This window comes from Dreissena polymorpha, unplaced genomic scaffold (assembly GCF_020536995.1).
Source record: "Dreissena polymorpha isolate Duluth1 unplaced genomic scaffold, UMN_Dpol_1.0 chrUn052, whole genome shotgun sequence".
Taxonomy (NCBI): Eukaryota; Metazoa; Mollusca; class Bivalvia; order Myida; family Dreissenidae; genus Dreissena; species Dreissena polymorpha.
In genome coordinates, this window is record NW_026273366.1 from 141,883 (window position 1) to 167,230 (window position 25,348).

Below are 25,348 nucleotides of genomic sequence, written 5' to 3' on the forward strand. Positions count from 1 at the left end.
TTCACGCGTACAAATATATAGTTTCTATGATCACGAGTGAATTAAAATCAATATTCGGCCAAATCCAACAAATTTTCTTTTGATTCTATGCGTTTTCTCACCGTTTTTATGCATTGTTAAAGAGTTCAACTAAAGAATTTCGCTGGAATAATGATGTCATTTCGTCAAAAAATGACGTCATTTCACAGTAAACAGTGAAAATTATCGATAATTTTCACTGATGATTTTCACTTTTTGAAACAGTGAAATTATCAGTTTTAATTCACTGATATATCTGTATAAACCACCAGAAAGCATTAAATAAATATTTTTAATATTTATATTCAATTGATGTATTGCACAAGGTCTCATAGTGAGCCTTTTTTATCATTCTATGTTTTATCACTTCAGTTTGCTTGGAGGCATTTCTGTATTTGGCACATGAACTCTCTATGTCAAGATTATTTATTATTGAGCTACTATTACACATGTTAATCGTTGATAACACTTATGATAGCTGTCTTATGTCAATTATTCTTTTTTTGAAGATGGAGATTCTTGTGAAGTGTTACCCCACTGTTCTGAGACTGGATGCATGGCTGAAGCAGAAGGACCAATATGGATTTCTTACTACCGATGAAAGGTGACAGAAATACCATTCTAAATTCCTCTTAAGCTCCTGGCTAGATTTGCTCAATCTTTCTCAGCAGATCAATGACCTGAGTGTGTAGATGATTGTAAAGAAACAAATTTTCTCCGCGGTCAGCTTTGGTAGAATTGTGTCCTTTTGTCTTTTTTTTCACTTTAGAAAACTGGTATAGTAATAATTATGTTCTTCAAGTGTCTTGTTACTCAACAATACTATAAGACTGCTTGGTAGATTTCTTTCTAACTGAAACAGCTGAATAACCTTTATGTGCTGACGCTTTGAAAAAATCTTGTCTGTTAGCACTTTTGGAAGAGTTATGGCACTTTGCCTTTTTATGCTCCCCCAAAATTTATTTTGGGGGGAGCATATAGTCGCCGCTTCGTCTGTCCATCCGTGTGTCTGTCCGTGCACAATTTTTGTCCGGGCTATTTCTCAGCAACTTATGACCGGAATTCAATGAAACTTTATGGGAAGCTTCACTATCAAGAGGAGATGTGCATTTTATCAGCGGGTTCTAGTCGGATGATTTTTCACAGAGTTATGGCCCTTTGAAATTTTCTATAAATTTTTTATTGTCCCCCCAACTGCTGTGCCCTCCAGACGTTTCCTTTTATCTGAATATTTAGTGCAATATTGTGACAAAAAAAACCTTTGGGGAGCATCACCCGTCTCTGACAGTTTCTTGTTTACCTCTGTTGAATATAAAGTGGATTTGTCTGTGTACACACATTATATATAACCTGTGTTATAGGAGTATCAGTGTTAAATGTTTCATGTTATTATTGCAGTGATCTCCCTTTGCTGACCTCGGTGTTTGTTTGTTTCCATGGTGACGTCCCAGCATTTACTTGGACATCCCTCTCTCAGGGCAGATCTCTTCATGACCTGTTGATGGCAGCTGTAGAGGTAAAATTATGGTTCATTTTGCTGGAAAAAAATATGGGGATGGCAATATCATCATATATCCTGTTACAAGGGTGCCAGATATAATTTGTTATACGTTTTTGTAGGCATTTAAATGAGTCAATGTTTATAAAGTCCTACTGTTACAAAGAATCAGGTAAAGTAATTATTATAAGTTAAAACAAATAAGATATAGCAAACCAAACAATTTGGAACAAAAATTTAATATATTTGAGACACAAAAAGGGACAAAAACAATAAAAACATATTTTACAGATATAAGCACAAGTGCTCATAATGTCATTCAAAGTATGCTTCCTCGGTTAACCCTTTCAGTGCGGGAACCGGATTTTGAAGGCCTTTGCAAACAGTTTGGATCCAGATGAGACGCCACAGAACGTGGCGTCTCATCAGGATCCGAACTGTTTGCTATTCTGATAGTGTTCTTTGAAAAAAATCGAAGAAAATGCTAATTTTAGAAATTCAGCAGAAGACATTTTAGCAGACGACAAATTTCCCAGCATGCAAAGGGTTAAATGATATATGGTAGTGATTATGATTAATTTATATGAGGCTCTGCACAAATTAATAAATGGACTAGTCGTTATATTAATCTGAGCCTCACCAGATATGTAACTGAACGAGAGGACAGTTATCTGTTATTCCATATTATGTCCATCTTCATTTTAATCCTTTACGCTCTGGAACCAAATTTTAAAGGCCTTTGCCAACAGTTTGGATCCAGATCAGATCTACAAAACATGGCGTCTGATCAGGATCCAAACTGTTTGCTATTCTGATATGGGTCTTTGAAAAAAGTGAAGAAAATGATTATTTTAGAAATTCAACAGACACTAATTTTAATAGCAAACGACATATATCCCAGCATGCAAATGGTTAAAAGATGTTCATACAGGTGTCCACTTACGTCAATCATATTTAAATTAATGTTATAACACCTGTTTGTTGCACACGTAAAACTCTTTCAAACAAATGAATTTAATGAGTATGTGCATTTTGTTTTATGATTTTCCACATGTTAAATGTGAACCATAAATGATTTTTTGAAGAATGGAATTTTATTGTTAACCAGTAGCTATGCAGGAGTGAAAGCTGCTACTATAGGGTTAGAGACATAACCCTATACTAACTGCATAACACAAACATTATGCACACTATTTTGTCTCTTTGTATGGACAGTTAACCTGCTTAACTGTTACATCCAAGAGCAAATATTGGATGGTATTGCAGCATTTTTTTATTCTCTATTTTCTCAACAATTTAATATCTGCTTACTCTTTTTTGTTATCTTTGTATATTGGATATGTATTAGGAATATTCATTAATGAATATGAAAATAAAACTTTGAGAGTTTGACTATGAATACTTCCTTTTATAGATTTTTGTTGTTGTTTTCTTTTGTGGTTTATATGTATGAAATGATGTAAGTATTGCATATATTTCATTTTATTTTATGAGTCTGTGTTTTCTGCATGCAACTTAGTATGTGACTTAAATACTCTCAAACTTCAATAATTATTGTAGCGCTTTACAAAAATAATATGATTAATTTTGATACAAGCAATCTAACAGAAATTTCATTCACAAGTAATTCTTGCATGGTAAAACATTTTTTGAAAAAGTTAATCCTTCTGTGCTCTTTTTGCAGAAACTGCTTCGAAGGAATTCCCCTGGTGGAAACTTACTGACTACAGGCTTCTACTTTGTAAGAAAAGATTTTGAAATAATTTGAATTAAGGACACCAAAGTGCAAACAACAGTATTATTGTAAAATATTTATATGTATGATATGTTTAAGTTACATTTTATATTAACAAGAACCTTTTAAAGCCGTTTTGCTATTGCAGTTGTCTTCCAATCCAAATACAGTGTATTGTGGGAACAACTTGGAAAGCAGGTACCCTAACTCCCTTGTCAACAGGCTTCACTTCAGTCAGTGGCAACAGCTTCTAGACAGGTAAAAACATTCAAAGAACTTTTATTTTGTTGTTTATTTATTTATTTGGAATTATCACCACTTTTATGCCTCAACATGTAAATGTGGTTCTAGGGCAAATAGTATTAACCATTTCTGTCTGTGTGTTTGTGTCTATTCAGTATTGATGATTTTTTCATAACTTGTATTTGTTATATTTCATTTTTTTTTGCAAAGAAAATTACGGTTCTGGTACTGTTTTTTGTATATATAGGATCCGGCACAAGTTGTCATATCATACCATATTTTATTAAACGAGTTCAGGAATTGTGTTAGTAAGCGAGCCTTTGGCGAACTTACTAACGAATTTTCGAGAAGAGTTTAATAAAATATGATATGATATGACAACGAGTGTCAGATCTGTTTTATCACATGCTTTTAAATGAGCAAATAAGATAAATATTTACGAAAACATGATGATAAATCCCAAATGTTGGTTTACATTTCGTGACGTCATTTGACGTTGCAACGTCATTTCAGCAAAACAACAAAATGCGATTGGTCAATAAACGAAAACTAAGCCAATGAAAACGCTTTAAAATGTTGTATTACATGTACACATGTGTAATATAAAAAAAAGTAATGGTTGTATTACATGGGAAACAGGGTATAGCATGTGATAAAACCATTGAGTACTAAATTTATAATTAATTCAAAATGTTCACCGAATAATTCTGAGGTTGGGAGCTCATTGACAGTTCCAAGGCGGAGACCCCAGTTTTGTTTATATTTACATTTTTGTATGTACCTGTGTGTCTTGTCCAGAGCATTTTTTTGTGTCCCATTGTTGGAAGTTTCAATTTGTTTATATGTCATCTCTGAGAGATTACTTCATAAATGGGCACAATGAAGATTTAAGGCGTCAACAAACGTGACTGACACTTGAAATATGGTATACAGATATATGTATAGTGAAAATAGATTAAAGTTTTCAGGATGTAACTTTATTTTGTCTGACATACTTGTGGCAGAAACATTGATACAGTGCTGTTTGTAAGTTGGTGTACAGTAATTTTTTGCCTGTGACAGATCTTCAAAGTCATTTGGAAAAGTCTGAAATAAAGTGGCACAGTTACTAACAAACATCAAATGATGTGTTGCACACATGAAAAACCCTCCTATGTTAGAGGTCATGGTCAAACATGGCATCCAATGGTCAAATAGTGTCGGGAGTAGAACCTCTTTATGCACTGTATGAATGAAATTTTATTGGGCATACTTGTTCACCATTTTAAATAGGATCAGAGTCATCAACAGATATTTAAGAGGGATATGTACATTAGCTATGACCCACGAACATAAAATGTTGAACAATCAGCTGTATCAGCATTTTCAAGAATATAAAACCACTGACCACTTACCAAAGAATTTAAATATAAATCTCATAACATTTGCCAAATGTTCACAATAGAAGAGCTCTTAATCCCAATTAGTAGATTTAGAAGTATGCTTTATTATGATTCCATAATTATCAAAACTATCACAACAGTTTGGTTTTCTTTATCTATGCTAATGTTCAGGTGAGCGATATTGGCCATCATAGCCCTCTTGTTTACTTTTTCAGAGTAGGAGACTCAGTGCTTGCCTACTTATTTGAGTCGGCATCTATGTACCAGGAGATACAAGGGGCTTGCTTTGTGCAGCTGACAGGTAATTGTCTCGTTAACTCAGTACAAATGATATTACAATATTACACTAAATTATTTGCAGCCTAATAAAAAAGTATTTGTATTTACCCCAGTCTATACTGATTGACATATTGTTTTTGCCCTGTCTGTTGGTTTGTTGGTTTGCCTCAAACTTTGACATTTGCCATAACTTTTGCAATATTGAAGATAGCAACTTGATATTTGGCATGCATGTGTATCTCCTGGAACTGCACATGTTGAGTGGTGAAAGGTCAAGGTCATCCTTCAAGGTCAAAGGTCAAATATATGGCGGGGACATAGTGTTTCACAAACACATCTTGTTTATTTTGTTCTCATCGTAATCATTGATCAATAATTCGTTGTTTTTTTTTTAATTTGATGAATGTTGACAGTGGTATAAAATAGATGTCTTTGTTTTTCATGCAACCCCTTTTGTTAACAAAATTTGCTCCAAACAACAAGGTATCATATCAGAAATAAACACAAATAGTGTTTATTTTTTATTTGCAGCAAAGTTGATTCTTTTTTAAAACAGTTTAATTGGCATTTGTTAGCATAATAATATCAATTATTATGCAACGTTTATATATACCATATGAAGAAACAAAGTAAAATATACAACTTAGCCCTATTGAACATAAAGGCAAATTAAAAGAAAATTAATATTTTGTGTCCAATCCTCAGTTGTGGGCATGTGAATAAAAGTAATAGGTTGTTGTTGCCCATCTAAATTATGAATGTACACAAATTATTCAAAACCAAACTTTCACATATAAGAGACATTTATGCTGCTAAAGATTTAAGCCAATAACTCTTTTATTAAAATTTGAAATGGTCAATCCAAGAAAAGAAATACTTGAAATCTTGAAGAACTGTTTTTATTGAAAAGTAATGTGATTTCAAGCAATATTATTAAATGCCTAACCTTAAATTTGTTGTATAAAATTATTATTTATGCATATGTTTTCAAAATTATTGTAATTTTCAGATGAAGAACATAGTTTAGAGAAAATTTGCCTTGCTTTGTATTTAAATAATGACAATTTTTTAGAAATCTTAATTATGTCTGAATGTATTAATTTAATGTTTTTCATTACAGGCACCCCCCTGTACAATTCTGAACTTCCAGACACTGAAGGTCAACATGTGGTAAAGCAAGGAAAAAAACAAAAACAAATCAACAATAGTTTCACTCATGGTGGGACATCAGACTCTGAGCACAAACAACAAAAAAGAGATTCTGAACTGCAAAGAAACAAAATAACGAGAGAAAGACGCAAACCAGTATTGAAGAGAACAAAGAAAGGAAAACAAGAGACGAAAAAACAGGAAAGACCAAATGGCTTAAGTTTGAACACAACCAAGATTGATTGTGTTGAACTTTTGATGCAGACTGTGGGTTCATATGATCACAAAGATATTGGTAACATTATTTTAAATGTCCTACCTAATGAGTTTCCCCTGGTTATAAATGAAGATTATTTGACTAATGTTCAGATGGTTCATGATCAGGTAGATAGCCAAGTTGAGAATGGAGGACAGATTTTGGCAAGTAACCATGAACATGAGTTTACAGCCATTAAAATAAATAATTTGACAAAAAGAGGGCTAGTTGAGCCATTTAGTTGTCAAAGTACATGTACAGATAAGATGGAAGGTAGCAAAACAACAGAAATGAAAAGCGTACATGAAAAACGTGGTACCCAGAGTTTGAAGAGGAAACGATTTGACAGCAATTATGAAAAGCAACAAAGGATAGGAACAAAAGAGCCATGTTTACGAAAGGAAGATGTCATACCCGTAAAAGAAACTCCTGCTTTCAAGACACATGATTATCTGCAGGTCAGGGTAGGGACCAGCGGTGTACATGTAGATGCCATTAGTGCAGTGGGAAAAAGGACGAAAAGGAATGCAGTGTGCCCAGTGAACCATACCTACCGGTATGATATACTATTGTGTGATTTATTTATTGAATTATTTCTTTGTATGACTCATTTCTCAACAAACTTAAAAGGTTTTCAGGAAAATGATCTAAATACAAACAAGGTATCCTAATGTCAGATAAAAATCTTGATTTTGTATTGCACATACTATCAGTGAAGCTATTGTTTCTTGGGTAATACTCATTAAGATTCTATTATTGTTACTTATTATCCACTGCCATTCACTTTCTGTTAGATATGAACTAAGTTATTATTATATATAGGTTTCAAGTCATTACCGTAACTTATGATTGAATATCCATTGGTTGTATGAATATTGCATTGTCCAATTAATTAATATGGTGCCCATCACCATTTTTAAAATTGTGTGCTCTTATACCTTAAATATTTCCTGAGGGATACATTATACTGCTTATATTTGATGTATATTCAGTTAAAAAATGAATAATGAGTATGAATAAAGCACTTTTTTTACAGATCAACTCAGGCCATTGACAGGAAGTGCATCTTATATGTGAGGAATGTCAGAGAGAAGTTTCCCAAGTCAGGTATGTTTTATTAAGCCTTGTTCTGGGAAAACTGGGCTTAATGCATGTGCATTATGCGTTATCCAAGATTAGCCTGTGCAGTCCATACAGGCTCATCAGGGAGGACACTTCGCTTTCATACAAATTTTTGTTTAAAGGAAGCCTCTCTGCATCTGGATTCGATTCAAATGATCAAGCTCTAATTTATTGACAAAAGCATTCTCTTTCTCGTAGCAAGATGAATATCTTTGGTTTTTCAACTTATTTTGAAAATAATTTATACAAACCTTGTTCTGGGAAAATGGGGCTTAATACTTGTTCTTTAAGTTGTGTCGAAACTTGGTCCATGCAGTCAGCACAGGCCAATCGGTACGACGCTTACAGCTTTTTAGGTGAGGACTGCACAGGCTTATCTTGGACAACATTTTATGCACATGCATGTAGCCCCTTTTTGAAGTACATGTAGGGTCATATGACAGACTATACCTTCACACTTTACCACAATAGATCCCATACCAAGGGCAGCCACATTGCTCATGCACTTTACCACAATAGATCCCATACCAAGGGCAGCCACATTGCTCTTGCATTTTACCACAATAGATCCCATACCAAGGGCAGCCACATTGCTCCAGCACTTTACCACAATAGATCCCATACCAATGGCAGCCACATTGCTTTTGCACTTTACCACAATAGATCCCATACCAATGGCAGCCACATTTCTCCTGCACTTTACCACAATAGATCCCATACCAAGGGCAGCCACATTGCTTTTCCACTTTACCACAATAGATCCCATACCAATGGCAGCCACATTGCTTTTGCACTTTACCACAATAGATCCCATACCAATGGCAGCCACATTGCTTCTGCACTTTACCACAATAGAACCCATACCAAGGGCAGCCACATTGCTCCTGCATTTTACTACAATAGATCCCATACCAATGGCAGCCACATTGCTCCTGCATTTTACCACAATAGATCTCATACCAATGACAGCCACATTGCTCATGCACTTTACCACAATAGATCCCAAACCAAGGGTAGCCACATTGCTCATGCATTTTACCACAATAGATCGTATACCAATGGCAGCCACGTTGCTTCTGCACTTTACCACAATAGATCCCATACCAAGGGCAGCCACATTGCTCCTGCACTTTACCACAATAGATCCCATACCAAGGGTAGCCACATTGCTCCAGCACTTTACCACAATAGATCCCATGCCAAGGGCAGCCACATTGCTTCTGCACTTTACCACAATAGATCCCATACCAATGGCAGCCACATTGCTCCAGCACTTTTCCACAATAGATCCCATACCAATGGCAGCCACGTTGCTTCTGCACTTTACCACAAAAGATCCCATACCAAGGGTAGCCACATTGCTCCAGCACTTTACCACAATAGATCCCATATCAAGGGCAGCCACATTGCTTCTGCACTTTACTACAATAGATCCCATACCAAGGGCAGCCACATTGCTCATACACATTTGCATATCAATTAATATGCTTGTATACTAAACTGTGAAGCTGTTTGGGTATCTTTAATTGTTATTTCAGCTGCTTTGTCGAGACTAGGGGACACCAGTGGTTCCCAGCTGTTTAGTGAGGTGTTTACAGTGCTAGAAGCCACTGAGGGGACAAAGACAAGAGTTGTGGAACTGCTGTCGGAGTTTGGAAGGAAGTTCAGGTAAACTTGTTATAATCCAACTCTCAGCTATTGACTCTCCGAGTTTGAGCTTAACATATATATTCATAAAAGGTCATAGCATGGAAGAAAAAACTAGGATGTCATGCTGTTTGATTCACTGTTTCGTTTGTATTATCACTTTGATTTCAGTTATTATTACATGCTTACCTACTATTTGTTTCATGCGTTGGCCACATTTCCATTTTTTTTGTATATCCCAATAACATTTGCAGCAGATTAAGATATTTGTATCTTCTACTTTTAATCATTAATGATCACTATTTATTATGATGTTTTTTAAGATGACTCCAAACAGACTCACTACAGTAAATTAATGTCATCCTTTATCAACTTAAATTCTGTATTTTCAGTAAACATGTGTCTTAAACAATTTACTTATTATGGCTTAATTCTCTTGGAAACTATGTGATGTAATGTTAACCATCTATTGCCATAATGTCTTTTATAAGAGCTCTGCACTTGACTTCCAATATACAAGAACATTCATGCCATTTAGAGTTCACATGCTTTCCTATTGTCAGTTAAACTGTTTTTTAATATAAAAAAAAGAAATATGGACTTGTTACTGCAAACAACATGATGCTGTTATGACAGAAATCAAAATAAATAAATGTAGGCCTTATGTCTTATAATGATGTCACATATTTAACAATAGTATAATATGATGACTCCAATTAGATAGTCGATGGTAGGTAATATACGGTAAATTGTAAGACATTCAATTATACATGTATACAAATTTTGCTTGCTTTAATTCTTTGAAGTTGAAATTGATTTCTAGGAAAGGCCCAACAAGAACTATATTGACCGCACTTTGCCCTTTGAATAAGAATGCTACAGGGAATTCAGGTGTGTATAAGAACTATCAATGTCATTGTTCACATGTTTGCAAATGCATTTCATCGATACAGCTATACAACATTAATCTGGCACTAACCTTTATTCTAAAATATACCTTTAAAATAAATACTTTAGTTTTTTAGTTCTGTGCTGGAGGTGAATTAAGTCAATAAGCTTATCCCAATAAATAAGCTGTTATGTTATCATTAAACCAGTGTATCCTGTGTTCAAACAGAGGTAATTTATAGGATTCGTGCGATGTAAAGAAGATGTGTCACCCTCTTGGAAAATGTGAGGTTTACGCCATAGGTCAAAGGCCAAACATGTGGCTCAAAATGTAAAAGAATTATGGCCAAAAATGGAAAACTTTCTTTTGGCAAAAATGGAAAAACAACTTTGTCAAAAATATATTATAGCATTTTGGCTATAAACTAACTTTTATTAGTGTAAAAATAAAAATGTGTCTTAATCATTTGTCCATTTTAGTGTTGACCAGCAAAGGTTGCAATATTTCCAAACTGTTGCACGGTCATCATCACCACAGACAGGTGTATTTGTTTGTACGAGCTTGCATCCTCCGCATGTTACCAGAGGAGCTAATTGGCGGAAGGCATAACAGAAACGTTCTGCTGAAAAGTAATTTATGTGAGATTGTGGATCATTGCTGTGTTTGAAATAATAGCTCATGACATTGTTTTTGTTTTCTAAGTTGTTTTTCTTTCCTATGTAAGAAACTGAATGATGGCAAAAATGGTTTTCTGCCAATATAAAACAAGTCAGCTATAAATAACTGCAACACATTTGACAATAAATGAAATGAAATTTATATAAATGGCAATAAGTCAGCAATAAAAGTTGTTGCATTTTTTAACCGACATAATGTCGATAAATCTTCAAACTTATTTAAATGTTTAAAAAAATTAATGTGTATAATATCTTATGGAAAGTAATTTTGTAAGAGGAAAGATAACTCTAATTATGAATTTATTATTGCACAGATGTATCCAAAGTTATCTCCCTTGGCAAGTATGACAAGATGTCCCTGGGCCAACTGATGTCGGGAATAAAGGTATGCTTTGTATCATAGTGGATTCATGGGGAACTTCTTAGTGCACTGATGACAATACCTCAATATTCCTCATATTAAATATATAGAATAATAGGTTGGTGTTGTTTATAGATCAGGTTTATCATGCGAGGCTTAGAAAACAAAAAGCACGAGCCTTGGCGAGTGCTTTTTCATTTTCGTGCCGAGCATGATAAACCTGATCTATAATCAACACTAACCTATTATTCTATTTATGCCACTTTTTATTCCGTAAACCTTTTTATTCAAACAAAATTAGTTTAACTGGATAATTTTGCGTTTTCATGAGTCTTTATTGTACTTTGATGATGACTGTAGTGTAACCAAGGTCAGTGTAATACTCAGCATTCCAAAAATAACCACTGATCAAATAATCATTTTTTTAAATCAGAATATCGTTCTGTGACAAAGAGTCGTGCGTTATAAATTACAATTTTGTTCATATTGAATTGCAAATCTATAAGTTTTATAACATCAATATAACATTTAGTTGTTATATACAAGGAACTACATTTGTTTACATTAGGTAGCCTAACAACGTACCACGTTCAGTGGATTATACCAGATATTTTATCAACGTGGCTTTAATCAACAGAATTCGCTGTATAAGTGGGATAAAAATGAATATACTAGCTTGAAAGTTTAGTATTGTAATGATGCCCTGCTGGTAGGGAATATATTGGGTCACTACCAGTTTATAATTTGAATGGTTTGTTATAATGTTACAAGTTTTTGGAGCTTAATAAATACTTCCAGATTCATCAGCCGATTAAACGAAAGCTTAATATATGAGATCATCATAAAGGGTAGATCTGCACACAACTTTTTTTTTCTTTGCAATAATATTTACATTTCTCACTTAATTGCACTTGAACATAGCTGACAAATTGCAGTCTGCATATTAAAAGATAGTGAAGAAAACTACTTCAACATTTTTATAGTGATTAAATTTAAATATGAAGTTTAGTTATGCAAACCACTTTGTTCAACCCCACTAATTTACCCATTCTCCAGTTATTTTCTCATGAAAAAAATGAGAGAATAGTGGCATGTTATTGTTTATTACAACAATTCCAGTTTTCCCCTAGTATTTTCCAAAAATTTATGCAAACCTCAATGGTTTTTTTACCTTCTAGGTATTTGCGCTCTTTCGAAACCAAATATATGTGTCATTCCAGACAAAGAACGTTCAGTGGCTGCTGTCAGTAGAGTGTAACCGTTGCAGACTGGATCTCATGTCCAGACTGGTTCACTGGATCATCACCCAGTTTGTGTTTGTCCTGCTGCGCACGCACTTCTACATCACTGATACGACCTTCCTGCGATACAGACTGGTTTACTACAGGCAGGCCACTTGGACTAGGCTGCACATTCTGGGATTGACTGGTACATGTGAATAAAAACAATAGATGGTCTTCATTGGTTTTGGTAGATGATTGATTTTAATTTGCATGTGGCGACAAGTGGTTAACTGATAAATCAATATATATCTGAACCAACAAACAAGCTCTTTTTATGCCCCCGGATTGAAAGATTGGGGGCATATTGTTTTTTGCCTGTCTGTCTGTCGGTCGGTCGGTTGGTCGCTTTTGAATTATTGAAGATAGCAGCTTAATAATTGGCATGCATGTGTATCTCATGGAGCTGCACATTTTGAGTGGTGAAAGGTCAAGGTCATTCTTCAATGTCAAAGGTCAAAGCGGCGCAATAAGGGGCATTGTGTTTCTGACAAACACATCTCTTGTTTATGTAATGTGTCACCACTATTTGTTTACATTTTAATTTGGTGAAAGTGGACAATTGTGCTGGAATAATAATGTCATGAATTTTTAGCTCACCTGAGCACAATGTGCTCATGGTGAGCTTTTGTGATCGCTTTTTGTCAGTCGTGCGGCGTCAACATTTGCCTTGTTAACTCTCTAGAGGCCACATTCATTGTCCAATCTTAATGAAACTTGGTCAGAAGATTTGTCTCAATGATATCTTGGACAAGTTCGAAAATGGTTGGGGTTGGTAGAAAAAAATTGCTACCAGGGGGCGGGGCATTTTCCTTATATGGCTATAGTAAAAACTTGTTAACACTCTTAAAGTCACATTTATTTCCAATCTTCATGAAATCTGGTCAGAATATTTGTTTTAATGATATCTTGGATGTGTACGAAAATGTTTGCGGTCTGTTGAAAAACGCTGCTGCCAGGGGGCGGGTAATTTATCTTTATATGGCTATATTAAAACCTTGTTAGAACTCTTAAAGTTACATTTATTGTTCACTCTTCATGAAAATTGGTCAAAACATTTGTTCTAATCACATCTTGGGCTTCACAAAACAGGTCAGTTGCTTTGTATCTCAGGTGAGGGACTTTGGGCCTTTCCTGCCTTCTTGTTTTAGTTCTGCATTTATCCATGAACAAAATTTATTAGGCGAGATAAATTCAATGAATTTGGTTGTTATTAAAAAAAATTGTAGTAAGTTCTACAACAAAACTTTCGATATGCTTTTTTTCTTCTCACACAAGTAAGGAAATGAAAATTTATAAATAAAAAATTTACAAAAGCATGTATGCCATTTTCGATGACAATTGTAAAAAGAAAAATGTACCTTTTGTTTCAGGCTTACTTCGTAGAAAGATAATGAGCCCAGTTTCAGAGGTGAGGCTCTTTATTCCTCATGTAAATATTACTACAAATGTACAAGTATTTGTTACCTCGTGTAGCCTTCCAGTAAAATAACAAGCATGCATAATTATTTTTGTGATGCCATTTACACCATGTTTAAGAGAATTTTTTTTAAGTGTTTCACTTTCCATAATTTAGATATATACATAAAAAATTGTCAAGAGAGTTTTTTATGTTGTGATAGTCTGCAACATGGGTATCATAAGTGTGTGGAAGCATGTCTTGCACAAGTTGGCAAAAATAAAAAAGTTCTGCACATTAGCGCACAGGTAACTTTAGAAGGATTACAATGAACAAACATTAAAACTAAATATAAATACAGACTAGATGTCAATTACTTAAAAAAATAATTAAAAGTTATTATTTACTTAAAGTCATTACTTTTATTTTTGTTTGTCATTTGGGTTACTCTATGTCATTTGGGTTACTCTATGTCATTTGGGTTACTCTATTGTAAATTCAGATGTTTGTGAGAAACCTGGTATCTTCTCGGGCAGGCCTTGGCATATCTACGCTGCGCTTTCTGCCCAAACAGAAGTCACTGAGACCTATAGTGAATATGGGATGTCCTGCTAGGATACTGTCCACTCAGGTTTGGACAATGTACTGAGACAGTGTTTGTGTTTATCTAACCTTGTACACAATACTTGTTTTTCATGGGTTAAGCAATGTCACCTGCCCCCATAAATTCAGAGACAGTTGTCTGTTTGTTAGTGCATCAGTACATACTTCCTGAAACCTATGTTTTTACTTCTTTAATAGCTTGATGAATATTCCTCAAGCATTCATTGCTGAATGACGTTAATTTAAAGATAAAGCAATTTTGGCTGCAAACACGTTTATGGGGAATTATGGCCCATTTTCTTCATTCATTCAGTCCAACCTGTCTGTAAATCAACAGTTTGTTCCTTCATTCAGTCTTACTTGTCTGTGAAACAACAGTTTCTTCCTTTAATCAGTCCAACCTGTCTGTGAATAAACAGTTCTTTCCTTTAATCAGTCCATCCTGTCTGTAAATCAACAGTTGTTTCCTTTAATCTGTCCAACCTGTCGGTGAATCAACAGTTTTTTCCTTCAATCAGTCCAATCTGTCTGTGAATCAACAGTTGTTTCCTTTAATCAGTCCAACCTGTCTGAATCAACAGCTGTTTCCTTTAATCAGTCCAACCTGTCTGTGAATCAACAGTTTTTTTCCTTTAATCAGTCCAACCTGTCTTTGAATCAACAGTTGTTTCCTTTAATCAGTCCAACCTGTCGGTGAATCAACAGTTTTTTCCTTCAATCAGTCCAACCTGTCTGTAAATCAACAGTTGTTTCCTTTAATCAGTCCAATCTGTCTGTGAATCAAGAGTTGTTTCCTTTAATCAGCCCAACCTGTCTGTGAATCAACAGTTTTTTCCTTTAATCAGCCCAACTTGTCTGTCAATCAACAGTTTTTCCTTCAATCAGTCCAACCTGTCTGTTAATCAAAAGTTTTTCCTTCAATCAGTCCAACCTGTCTGTGAATCAACAGTTTTTTCCTTCATTGAGTCCAACCTGTCTGTGAATCAACAGTTTTTCCTTCAATCAGTCCAACCTGTCTGTGAATCAACAGTTTTTTCCTTCATTCTGTCCTATCTGTCTGTACATGACCATTTTCTTCTTTCATTCAGTCCTGGATGTCTGTAAATCAACAGTTTTGTTCCTTATTCAGTCCCACATGTCTTTAAATAAGTTTCTTTTCCTTAATTATCCTTTTTCTGTGAATAAGCGTTGCTTCCTTAATTTAATCCAACCTGTCTTGCTATCAGCCATTATTTCTTCTTCATTCAGTCTAACATCTCTGCGAATCAACAGTTTTTTCTACATTCAAACCTATTAACAGTTAATTAACAGTTTGCTTCCTTCATTTATTAATTAACAGTTTGCTTCCTTCATTAAGCCCTACCTTTCTTTGAATCAACAGTTTTTTTTCTTTATTGGGTCTAACCTGTATGTGAATCAGCACGTTTTTATGCTCCCCGAAAATTTTCGGGAAGCATATAGTTGCCAGTTTGAAATTCCTTACTTCCTTACTTCCTTCCTTCCGTCACACTTTTGTTACAGTTTCCATAGCACCTTCAATATTTTACCGATCTGTTACATATTTGGCATGTAGGTACCTTGCATGGACCTCTACCTGTTGATGAGGTTTGAGGTCACCTGGGCCAAGGTCAAGATCAGCGAGGCTAATAATCGATTTTTCCATCACAATTTTGTTACAGTTTCTCATAGCACCTTCAATATTTTTCCAATCTCTTATATATTTGGCAAGTAGGTAACTTTCATGGACCTCTACCATTTTATGAGGTTTGAGGTCACTGGGGTCAAGGTCACCCATTCTAATAATATATTTGTTTGTCACAATTTTGTTACAGTTTCTCATAGCGCCTTCAATATTTTACCGATCTCTTACATGTTTGGCATGTAGGGAACTTGCATGGACTTCTACCTTTTAATGAGGTTTGATGTCACTGGGGTCAAGGTCAACAAGGCTTATAATAGATTTTTCCGTCACAATTTTGTTACAGTTTCCCATAGCACCTTCAAAAATGTTCTGATCTCTAATTTATTTGGCATGTAGGTACCTTTTATAGACCTTTACCGTTTGATGAGGTTTGAGGTCACTAGGGTCAAGGTCAAGGTCACCCAGGCTAATAATAAATTTTTCCGTCACAATTTTGTTACAGTTTCTTATAGGGCCATCAATATTTTACCGTTCTCTTACATATTTGGCATGTAGGTACCTGGCATGGACCTATAACTTTTGATTAGGTTTGAGGTCACTGGGGTCAAGGTCAAGGTCACAGAGGCTAAAAATAGATTTTTCTGTCACACTTTTGTTACAGTTTCTCATAGCACCTTCAATATTTTACCGACCTCTAACATATTTGGCATGTAGGTACCTTGCATGAACCTCTACCTTTTGATGAGGTTTGAAGCCACTGGGGTCAAGGTCACCAAGGCTAATCATATATTTTTCCGTCGCAATTTTGGTACAGTTTTTCATAGCACCTTCAATATTTTACCGATCTCTTATATATTTGGCATGTAGGTACCTTTCATGGACCTCTACCTTTTGATGAGGTTTGAAGTCACTGGGGTCAAGGTCACCGAGGTTAATAATAGATTATTTTCAGTCACAATTTTGTTACAGTTTCTCATAGCGCCTTCAATATTTTACCTTTCTCTTACATATTTGGCATGTAGGTACCTTGCACGGATTTCTACCTTTTTATGAGGTTTGAGGTCACTGGGGTCAAGGTCACAGAGGCTTAAAATAGATTTTTCCGTCACAATTTTGTTACAGTTTCTCATAGCGCCTTCAATATGTTACTGATCTCTTACATATTTGGCATGTAGGTACCTTGCATGGAATTCTACCTTTTGATGAGGTTTTAGGTCACTGGGTTCAAGGTCAAGGTCACTGAGGCTAATAATATATTTTTTTAGGTGGTTATTAACACAAAGATTGACAAAGCGCATCATCTGGGAGCTTCCACTGTTAATCTTGTTTTTTCATGCATTCAGTCCAACCAGTCTATGAATAAAGAGTTTCTTGCTTTAATTTTATTAGGGCTTAATTAAAATCTGTGCAGGATTGATGTCAAAACTTCAAAGTTATGACCTCATAGCACATATATTTGTCTGGCATCCTCAACCATCAGTAATGATGTTACTGTACAAAACAAACAATAGTAATTGGTGTTTGTTTTCCTTCATTTCAGCCCTACCTGTCTGTGAACCAGCAGCTCAAGGATCTCCATAAGGTGCTCACACATCTAAAAGACAGGACACCCAGGCTGGTTGGGTCTGGCAAATTGGGCATGAACGATATCCACGCCTCCTGGGCCCAGTATATGGCAATCTGGAGACAGGGCGGGGCCAGGAAGTTGTATTTTGTTAAGACAGACATCTCTAACTGCTATGATTCCATCATCCAAGAGAAATTGGTGCAGATTATGGAATCTATTATCAAAGAGGTAGATAGTAGATAGGTTTCTTGGTCTTTTTAGCAGGTTATTGGAATTTGTTGGTTGAGATTGTGTCAAACTGTTTTTAATGGATATAAATTGAATTAATAACATTTCATACATTGTGGCTTCAGACTATGAGTCATTGCTTTTCCCGATATACAAAGCTAATTGTTTTACCCTGTTAATACAGGATTGGGCCCGTCTGACAGTCAGTCCATCCGTCTGTCACCAATCTTTTGAGGGGTTTATCTCAGAAACAATATAAGTCACGAAACTTCATATGTGTATAGATATCAATGAGAAGAAGTGCCATGTACAAGAACCATAACTCTACACTTTCTTTTCTATGAGTTATTACCCTTTGTTTTTTGTATGATGAATTTTTTCAGGGCTTTATCTCAGATACAATGCAAGATTTCAACATGAAACTTCATGGGTGTATTGATATTAATTAGGAGAAGTCCCATACTTAAGAGCCATTACCCATCATTTTCTTAAATAAAATTCATTGCCCTTTGTTGTTTTTGTATGATGGAGATTTGCAGGGCTATATCTCAGATATGATACAACATTTCAACATGAAACTTCGATTGCGTGTCAAAATTAATTGGAAGAAGTGTCATGCACAAGAATTATAAATAACCCTGCACTTTCTTAACTAAGAGTTATTGCCCTTCATTGTTTTTGTATGATGTAACTTTTCAAGGCTATATCTCAGATACGCTACAAGATTTCAACATGAAACTTCATGGGTGTGTAGATATCAATGAGGAGAATTGAAATTCATAAAAACAATTACCCTACTTTTAATTATTTCCTATTAATTATTACACTACACTTAATTATTATACTGTATATTAGGGCTTTGCACCGATACATAAACAAAGTTTATTTTGTGGGGGATATCAATTCAACAAATTTGCTTACTTGCTATGGTTTTATATCAATCATAATGAAGTTCTCCATAAACATAATATAATGATTTTTAAATAGTTCATAGAATACCATTTGTTCATGTCAATTATTCAGAGTATGTATTTTGTTTATTACAAAGGTTGTACAATAAGACCACTGAAGCAGTTATTGCAAATTAATCTTGCTCAACCTTTTGGGTATCATACATAGACACTCTTTGTTGATCATACAAAATGATTTCTATAAAGTGGTATCTGATTGGCTTATCAGTTTGTTGAATTAATACGTGTCTAGTTTTACAACCTTTCGTGCACAGGAGTTGCAGGAGGAGTGTGTGGTTCGCAAATATTTCACCTTCTCCCTGCAAGGTGGTCAGGTGCGCAAGACATACCAGAGACATGCAGCCCAGCTTTCTAACTTCATTCAGGATTTCACAAATTTTGCAAAATCACAGGTCAGCCAGAAGAATCCATATTTATGTGTCTTGTAAAATTAAAAAAGTATCTACCATGATTGAAATTAATTTAATTTTGTCTAAGACAAATGCATGCCTTAAGTTTTTAGTGGTATACCGGGTAAATGACAAGGAATATTTTTTAAGTTAATTATTCCTAAAGTATGTTTTTTACATGCATAGTGCCAACTATGAAGATCAACAAGTACTGTCAACCTAAAACAGCTAAAAAAAAACACGGTGTTTCAGATATAATTTTAGTATTATATTTCTTTATAAACAAAACCAGTTAATTTATCTCTTTTCTCCAGGTCATTGAGAAAAATTTGCATGGTGTTGTCTTCGTAGATAAGGTCCTCTACCAGCATTTATCAGCCGAGACAGTGCTACAAATTCTAAGGAGCCACATTTTCAACAATATTGTGAAGGTAAGATCTTACCTGACAACAGTGTTCACTTTTTAATGCGTCTAGCCATTTGGAACGCTATTAATTTATTGTTCTACAGACAATATTTGTAAAAAAAAACATTAATGGATGGTCAGCAGTTGTTTTCATAGACAACATCTATAATGTTCAACCTCTGTTGAAATCAAAAGGACAATGTCATGTGTTTACATACATGTAAATGGTAGATACAAAACAATGTATGGCAAATAAAATGTACAAAGCAACATTTAAGAACTATAATTGCTAAGCATCAATCTCTGTTATCAGTTGATTTAAGTAATACTATTCATCTACTTTCAATCATTCACATGTCCTATATTTTTTTAACATACATGGTTATAAAATAAATTCAATCATAGATATATGTATGTTGTGAGGTAAACATTCAGCCTTAACTTAAATGTTTTGTCTTAGATAAAACAAGTTGCTAGAAGTAGGCCAGCAGTATTACCCCCAGAATCAAGCTTTTAGCTAAACCCAGTCAATATAATAATTTACGAAAGTGCATCAGGCAAGTTCCAGTTAATTTACCACAAAAAGGAGAGCATCAGCTAAGACTCTGTTCATTCAATAATTTGCATGCTGTTTTAACAAATCCCGGACAATCGCTCCTACGGACATTCGCTCCTACAATTTATTGACTGTGCGGACAGTCGCTCCTACGATGTATTGACAGGGCGGACAGTCGCTCCTACGATGTTTTGACAGGGCGGACAGTCGCTCCTTCGATGTTTTGACAGGGCGGACATTCGCTACCACGCTAAATTTGACAGGGCGGACAGTCACTCCTACGATGTTTTGACAGGGCGGACATTCGCTACTACGCTAAATCTGACAGGGCGGACAGTCGCTCCTACAATGTTTTGACAGGGCCGACAGTCGCTCCTACAATGTTTTGACTGGGCGGACAGTCGCTCCTACGATGTTTTGACAGGGCGGACAGTCGCTCCTACGATGTTTTGACAGGGCGACAGTTGCTCCGACGATGTTTTGACAGGGCGGACAGTCGCTCCTACATTATTTTGCCAACCCGGACAATCGCTCCTACATTATTTTGATTCCACGGCAAAATGTAGTGTACCCCGATCAAAGGCTAACACCTATAATTAACCAACAATTTGATTTGCCAACTTGTTAACAGTAAGCCGATTCAACATGAGCAGATCAATGTAATTTTAATAAATTAATTTACTTATTAACAAACTATGTTACAGTTTGTAAACTGATACAGGTAGGCAGGCAGTATTACCTACAGAATGAGGGTATCAGCCAGGGCTCTATTCTATCCACCCTGCTTTGTAATTTCTACTACGCGTGCATGGAGCATGACCACATTGCCCTGCAGAGTGACGAGCTGCTTATGAGGGTTGTCGATGACTACCACTTTGTGTCTCCCTCCTTGGAAAGGGCCACTGGCTTCCTCAGGACAATGCTGGCTGGTTAGTAACGTGTGCCTATATTATACTATGAGATAAATTGATATTCACACTTAAAACTTTTGGCCACCTGAGATTGGTTCTAACCCCAAAGAATATGGTTTTCATTTATGGTTCCAAGGGGCTGAATATGAGTTTTACTCATAAATGTTAATATTTGTTGTCTGTTTTTATTTTGTGTTTAATTGTATAGCAATTTGTCACTTGCCTTTAATAAATGGTCTTGTTGCAATGATATGAATAACCTTTCTATGGAACCGGAGTTTCTTTTTTGTGTGCATTTAATAAGCAGACAAGTACTGACAGGTTAGAAGGGCTTGCATCATTAACGTGAACTGTGTGAACTCTATTAGCCGTAATAGTAAAGTGCTTTACTGGTTTCCTGTATTTGTATTCATCTGTGTTTGTGTATTTTAATGATGCCATTACAGTACATTTTTATGCCCCAGGATATTTGGCATGCATGTGTATCTCATGGAGCTGCACATTTTGAGTAGTGAAAAGTCTAGGTCAAGGTCATCCTTCAAGGTCAAAGTTCAAATATATGGCTTCAAATCCGCGCAATAGGTGGCATTGTGTTTCACAAACACAGCTTTGTTTTTAGTTTTGATAGCTGTTATTAACATAAAGAACTAGAGTTTGCAATATTTGAAAACTGTGACCTATAAGGTTGTGTTATACTCTAATATGTAGAAACGTGTTGACCACCATCAATCTTTTAATATCTTGTACAAAGGACAGATTTTCGCTGAACATGTATGGGGCTTTCAATCCAATAGCCCAGAAAATCAATAGAAGGATCGTCTGAATTTCTTTATGTAGCTGCAATAAGTGCTCAAATGTCATGGCATGATATATAATTAGCTGTGAATTGTTTTGACATTTGCAATTGTAAGAGTTTTTTACTTTTATTGTTTTCATATATGTTTAGAATTATGTATTTTTTTTTACCCTAGTAGTTTTAAAAGAAACACTTGGGTCCAGATGCTATTATTTTAACTGGCCATTTAAGCAAACAGCTTGCTTATTTACATGTAAATGTATTTAAATTTAAATAATAACAACTTCTGTCACATTCATATGAATGCTGCATTCTGATTGGATAATTTGTTCCCGTGACCGGTTTTTCATTTTCCGATGAACCCACTTCGTATGCAATTTTAAACATGAATATTCATGGTGCTACTTTCTGGTCATAAACAAGTTGCCAAAATGACATTATGTTTTGCGCGAAACTTAATGGCGTTGGTTTGTATTGATCAATAGCCAAATGATGTTATATTTTTTGCTCGAACTTCAACGATATACCCGTTTGACGGAGATGAAACTGAAACTGAAAAAAGATTCATACGCTAGATTAAAAAGGACTTTTATGACCCTTACCACGATAGAATTTCAGATTTAAGATCATTTTGTGTTGTAATTATAATTATTGAATGGCATTTTTCTGAACTTCATCGGTGTATGAACTGTCGGGAAAAATACATCTAATTTATGCAAATTAGGGGTCATTTTCCCAACAGTTCATACACCGATGAAATGCAGAAAAATGCTTTTCAATTCTTTAATAAAATAACCAGAAACTTAATAAATACTTCAGAAAATTATATTAAATTAATGGACAATTTAAACGTGTAAGATTTAATTTCCACCAATAACTTCAAGCACATGTTAATGGTTGTATGCTATTTTTTCATATACATATTTAGACAGTTCATACTTGATGTTTTAATGCAAATTTTTTTATCTACTGACCGATACAAAACTATATGCATGGCATTTTATTAGCTCATCTATTTTTTGAAAAAAAAATATGAGCTATTGTCATCACCTTGGCGTCGGCATTGGCGTCGGCGTCCGGTTAAGTTTTGCGTTTAGGTCCACTTTTCTCAGAAAGTATCAATGCTATTGCATTCAAACTTGGTACACTTACTTACTATCATGAGGGGACTGGGCAGGCAAAGTTAGATAACTCTGGCGTGCATTTTGACAGAATTATGTGCCCTTTTTATACTTAAAAAATTGAAAATTTTGGTTAAGTTTTGCGTTTAGTTCCACTTTTCTCAGTAAGTATCAATGCTATTGCATTCAAACTTGGTACACTTACTTACTATCATGAGGGGACTGGGCAGGCAAAGTTAGATAACTCTGGCATGTGTTGTGTTTAGGTCCATTTTATTCCTTAAGCATCAAAGCTATTGCTTTCATACTTGCAACACTTACTAACTATCATAAGGGGACTGTGCAGGCAAAGTAATGTAACTCTGACTGGCATTTTGACAGAATTATGTGCCCTTTTTATACTTAGAAAATTGAAAATTTGATTAAGTTTTGTGTTTAGGTCCACTTTATTCCTACAGTATCAAAGCTATTGCTTTCATACTTGCAAGATTTATGAACTATCATAAGGGGACCGTGCAGGCAAAGTTATGTAACTCTGACTGGCATTTGGACGGAATTATGGGCCCTTTATACTTAGAAAATTGAAAATTTGGTTAAGATTTATGTTTTGGTCCACTTTACCCCTAAAGTATCATAGATATTGCTTTCATACTTGGAACACTCACAAACTATCATAAGGGTACAGTAAAAGGACAAGTTGCATAACTCTGGTTGTCATTGTTACGGAATTATGGCCCTTTTTTGACTTAGTAACTTTTAATATATGGTTAAATTTTGTGTTTCGATCCACTTTACTTCTTAAGTATCAAGGCTATTGCTTTCAAACTTCAAATACTTACATGCTATCATGAGGTTACTGTACCTGGCAACTTGAATTTTACTTTGACCTTTGAATGACCTTGACTCTCAAGGTCAAATTATTAAATTTTGCTAAAATTGCCATAACTTCTTTATTTATGATTAGATTTGATTGATACTTTGATGAAACTACTCTTACCTGACATACCACAATAGACTCCACCCAAACCATCCCCCGTGCCCTCCCCCCCCTCCCCCCCTCCCCCCTCCCCCTAATTTTTTTTTTTTTTTTTTTTTTTTTTTTTTAAGATCATCTCACAAATGACCACCACACCCTCACACTATACCCCCACCCCACCCCCCCCACCCCACCCTCCCCCCAATTTTTTTTTTGATTTTTTTTTTTTTTTAAGATCATCTCACAAATTACCACCACACCCTCACACTATACCCCCCCCCCATTTTTTTTTCGCTTTTTTGGAAGATAATGTAATAAATGTCCACAACCCCACACTATACACCCCTCTTCACTCCACTCCTCCCTCCTTTGTGATTGAAAATGAGAGTCCCTTCACCTTTAAAAAGAAAATAGATGAGCGGTCTGCACCCGCAAGGCGGTGCTCTTGTTTTCTTCATTGCAGGGATCAAGGACTATAACTGTCATACCAATGTTGACAAAGTCATGAGTAACTTCTCTTGTTGCAGTGTGGTAAAAAACCAGTCCATTGAGTACATTGAAACAGGTAAATGTGTAAGAAGGTTTGCCCTACAAAAGTCCATTTATTGTAAGATGCTTTCCGGACTTTAAAATGAATAATTTAAATGCATTTTATTTGCATGTATAAAGTATACAAATAATGACAAACTTGAATAGGTTACCTCACAAAGTCAATAGATCAATCATTTGTTAACCAGGTTTTCCGAAGGAAAAAACTGGTTATTTTCATATCTTATACTGTTTTCCACTTATTATTCTAACGCTGAGCCCTTGTTAAGTGTTTGAATAATAATAAAAGACTTATCTTTGCAAGATCAACCATTCAATATCACTATCAGATAGGTAAAATCATTTTGATGAACCTGTTAGAATATGACTGTGTCTTAAAATATATTTAACTTACCCACTTTCTTTGTCTCATGATTGTTATGCCCCTGTAGGTGGGCATATAGTGATTGCTCTGCCTGTCTGTCTGCCTGTATGTCTGCCTGCCTGCCTTGCCTTGTCTTGCCTTGTCTTGTCTTGTCTTGTCTTGTCTTGTCTGTCTGTCTGTCTGTCTGTCTGTCTTCCTATGGAGACTGCTCTTGTTGTTTAGTTTTTTGGCACAAAGTTTGAAGCATTAACTATTTCACTTCTCCAGTTGTGTTTCCATAAGTATGTCACTACCTTCTTTCTATTGAGATGTAAACCAAATCTTGTCCAGGAAG

The 25,348-nt window shown here is 35.2% G+C and overlaps 1 protein-coding gene across 1 annotated transcript in view; it reads left to right on the forward strand.

The window, feature by feature from the left end:
- Positions 1 to 25,348, forward strand: part of LOC127863874 (telomerase reverse transcriptase-like) — a 33,326-nt gene that overhangs the window by 3,652 nt on the left and 4,326 nt on the right. Inside the window, exons 2-20 of the mRNA XM_052403559.1 lie at positions 528 to 622; positions 1,417 to 1,534; positions 3,201 to 3,257; positions 3,400 to 3,509; positions 5,092 to 5,177; positions 6,276 to 7,116; positions 7,597 to 7,667; positions 9,221 to 9,350; positions 10,153 to 10,220; positions 10,698 to 10,847; positions 11,210 to 11,280; positions 12,477 to 12,684; positions 13,910 to 13,947; positions 14,438 to 14,566; positions 17,721 to 17,975; positions 19,201 to 19,338; positions 19,650 to 19,766; positions 21,019 to 21,226; positions 24,565 to 24,666. Coding sequence (XP_052259519.1) covers positions 528 to 622; positions 1,417 to 1,534; positions 3,201 to 3,257; positions 3,400 to 3,509; positions 5,092 to 5,177; positions 6,276 to 7,116; positions 7,597 to 7,667; positions 9,221 to 9,350; positions 10,153 to 10,220; positions 10,698 to 10,847; positions 11,210 to 11,280; positions 12,477 to 12,684; positions 13,910 to 13,947; positions 14,438 to 14,566; positions 17,721 to 17,975; positions 19,201 to 19,338; positions 19,650 to 19,766; positions 21,019 to 21,226; positions 24,565 to 24,666 — 2,992 coding nt within the window. The remainder of the gene's footprint in view (positions 1 to 527; positions 623 to 1,416; positions 1,535 to 3,200; positions 3,258 to 3,399; positions 3,510 to 5,091; positions 5,178 to 6,275; positions 7,117 to 7,596; positions 7,668 to 9,220; positions 9,351 to 10,152; positions 10,221 to 10,697; positions 10,848 to 11,209; positions 11,281 to 12,476; positions 12,685 to 13,909; positions 13,948 to 14,437; positions 14,567 to 17,720; positions 17,976 to 19,200; positions 19,339 to 19,649; positions 19,767 to 21,018; positions 21,227 to 24,564; positions 24,667 to 25,348) is intronic.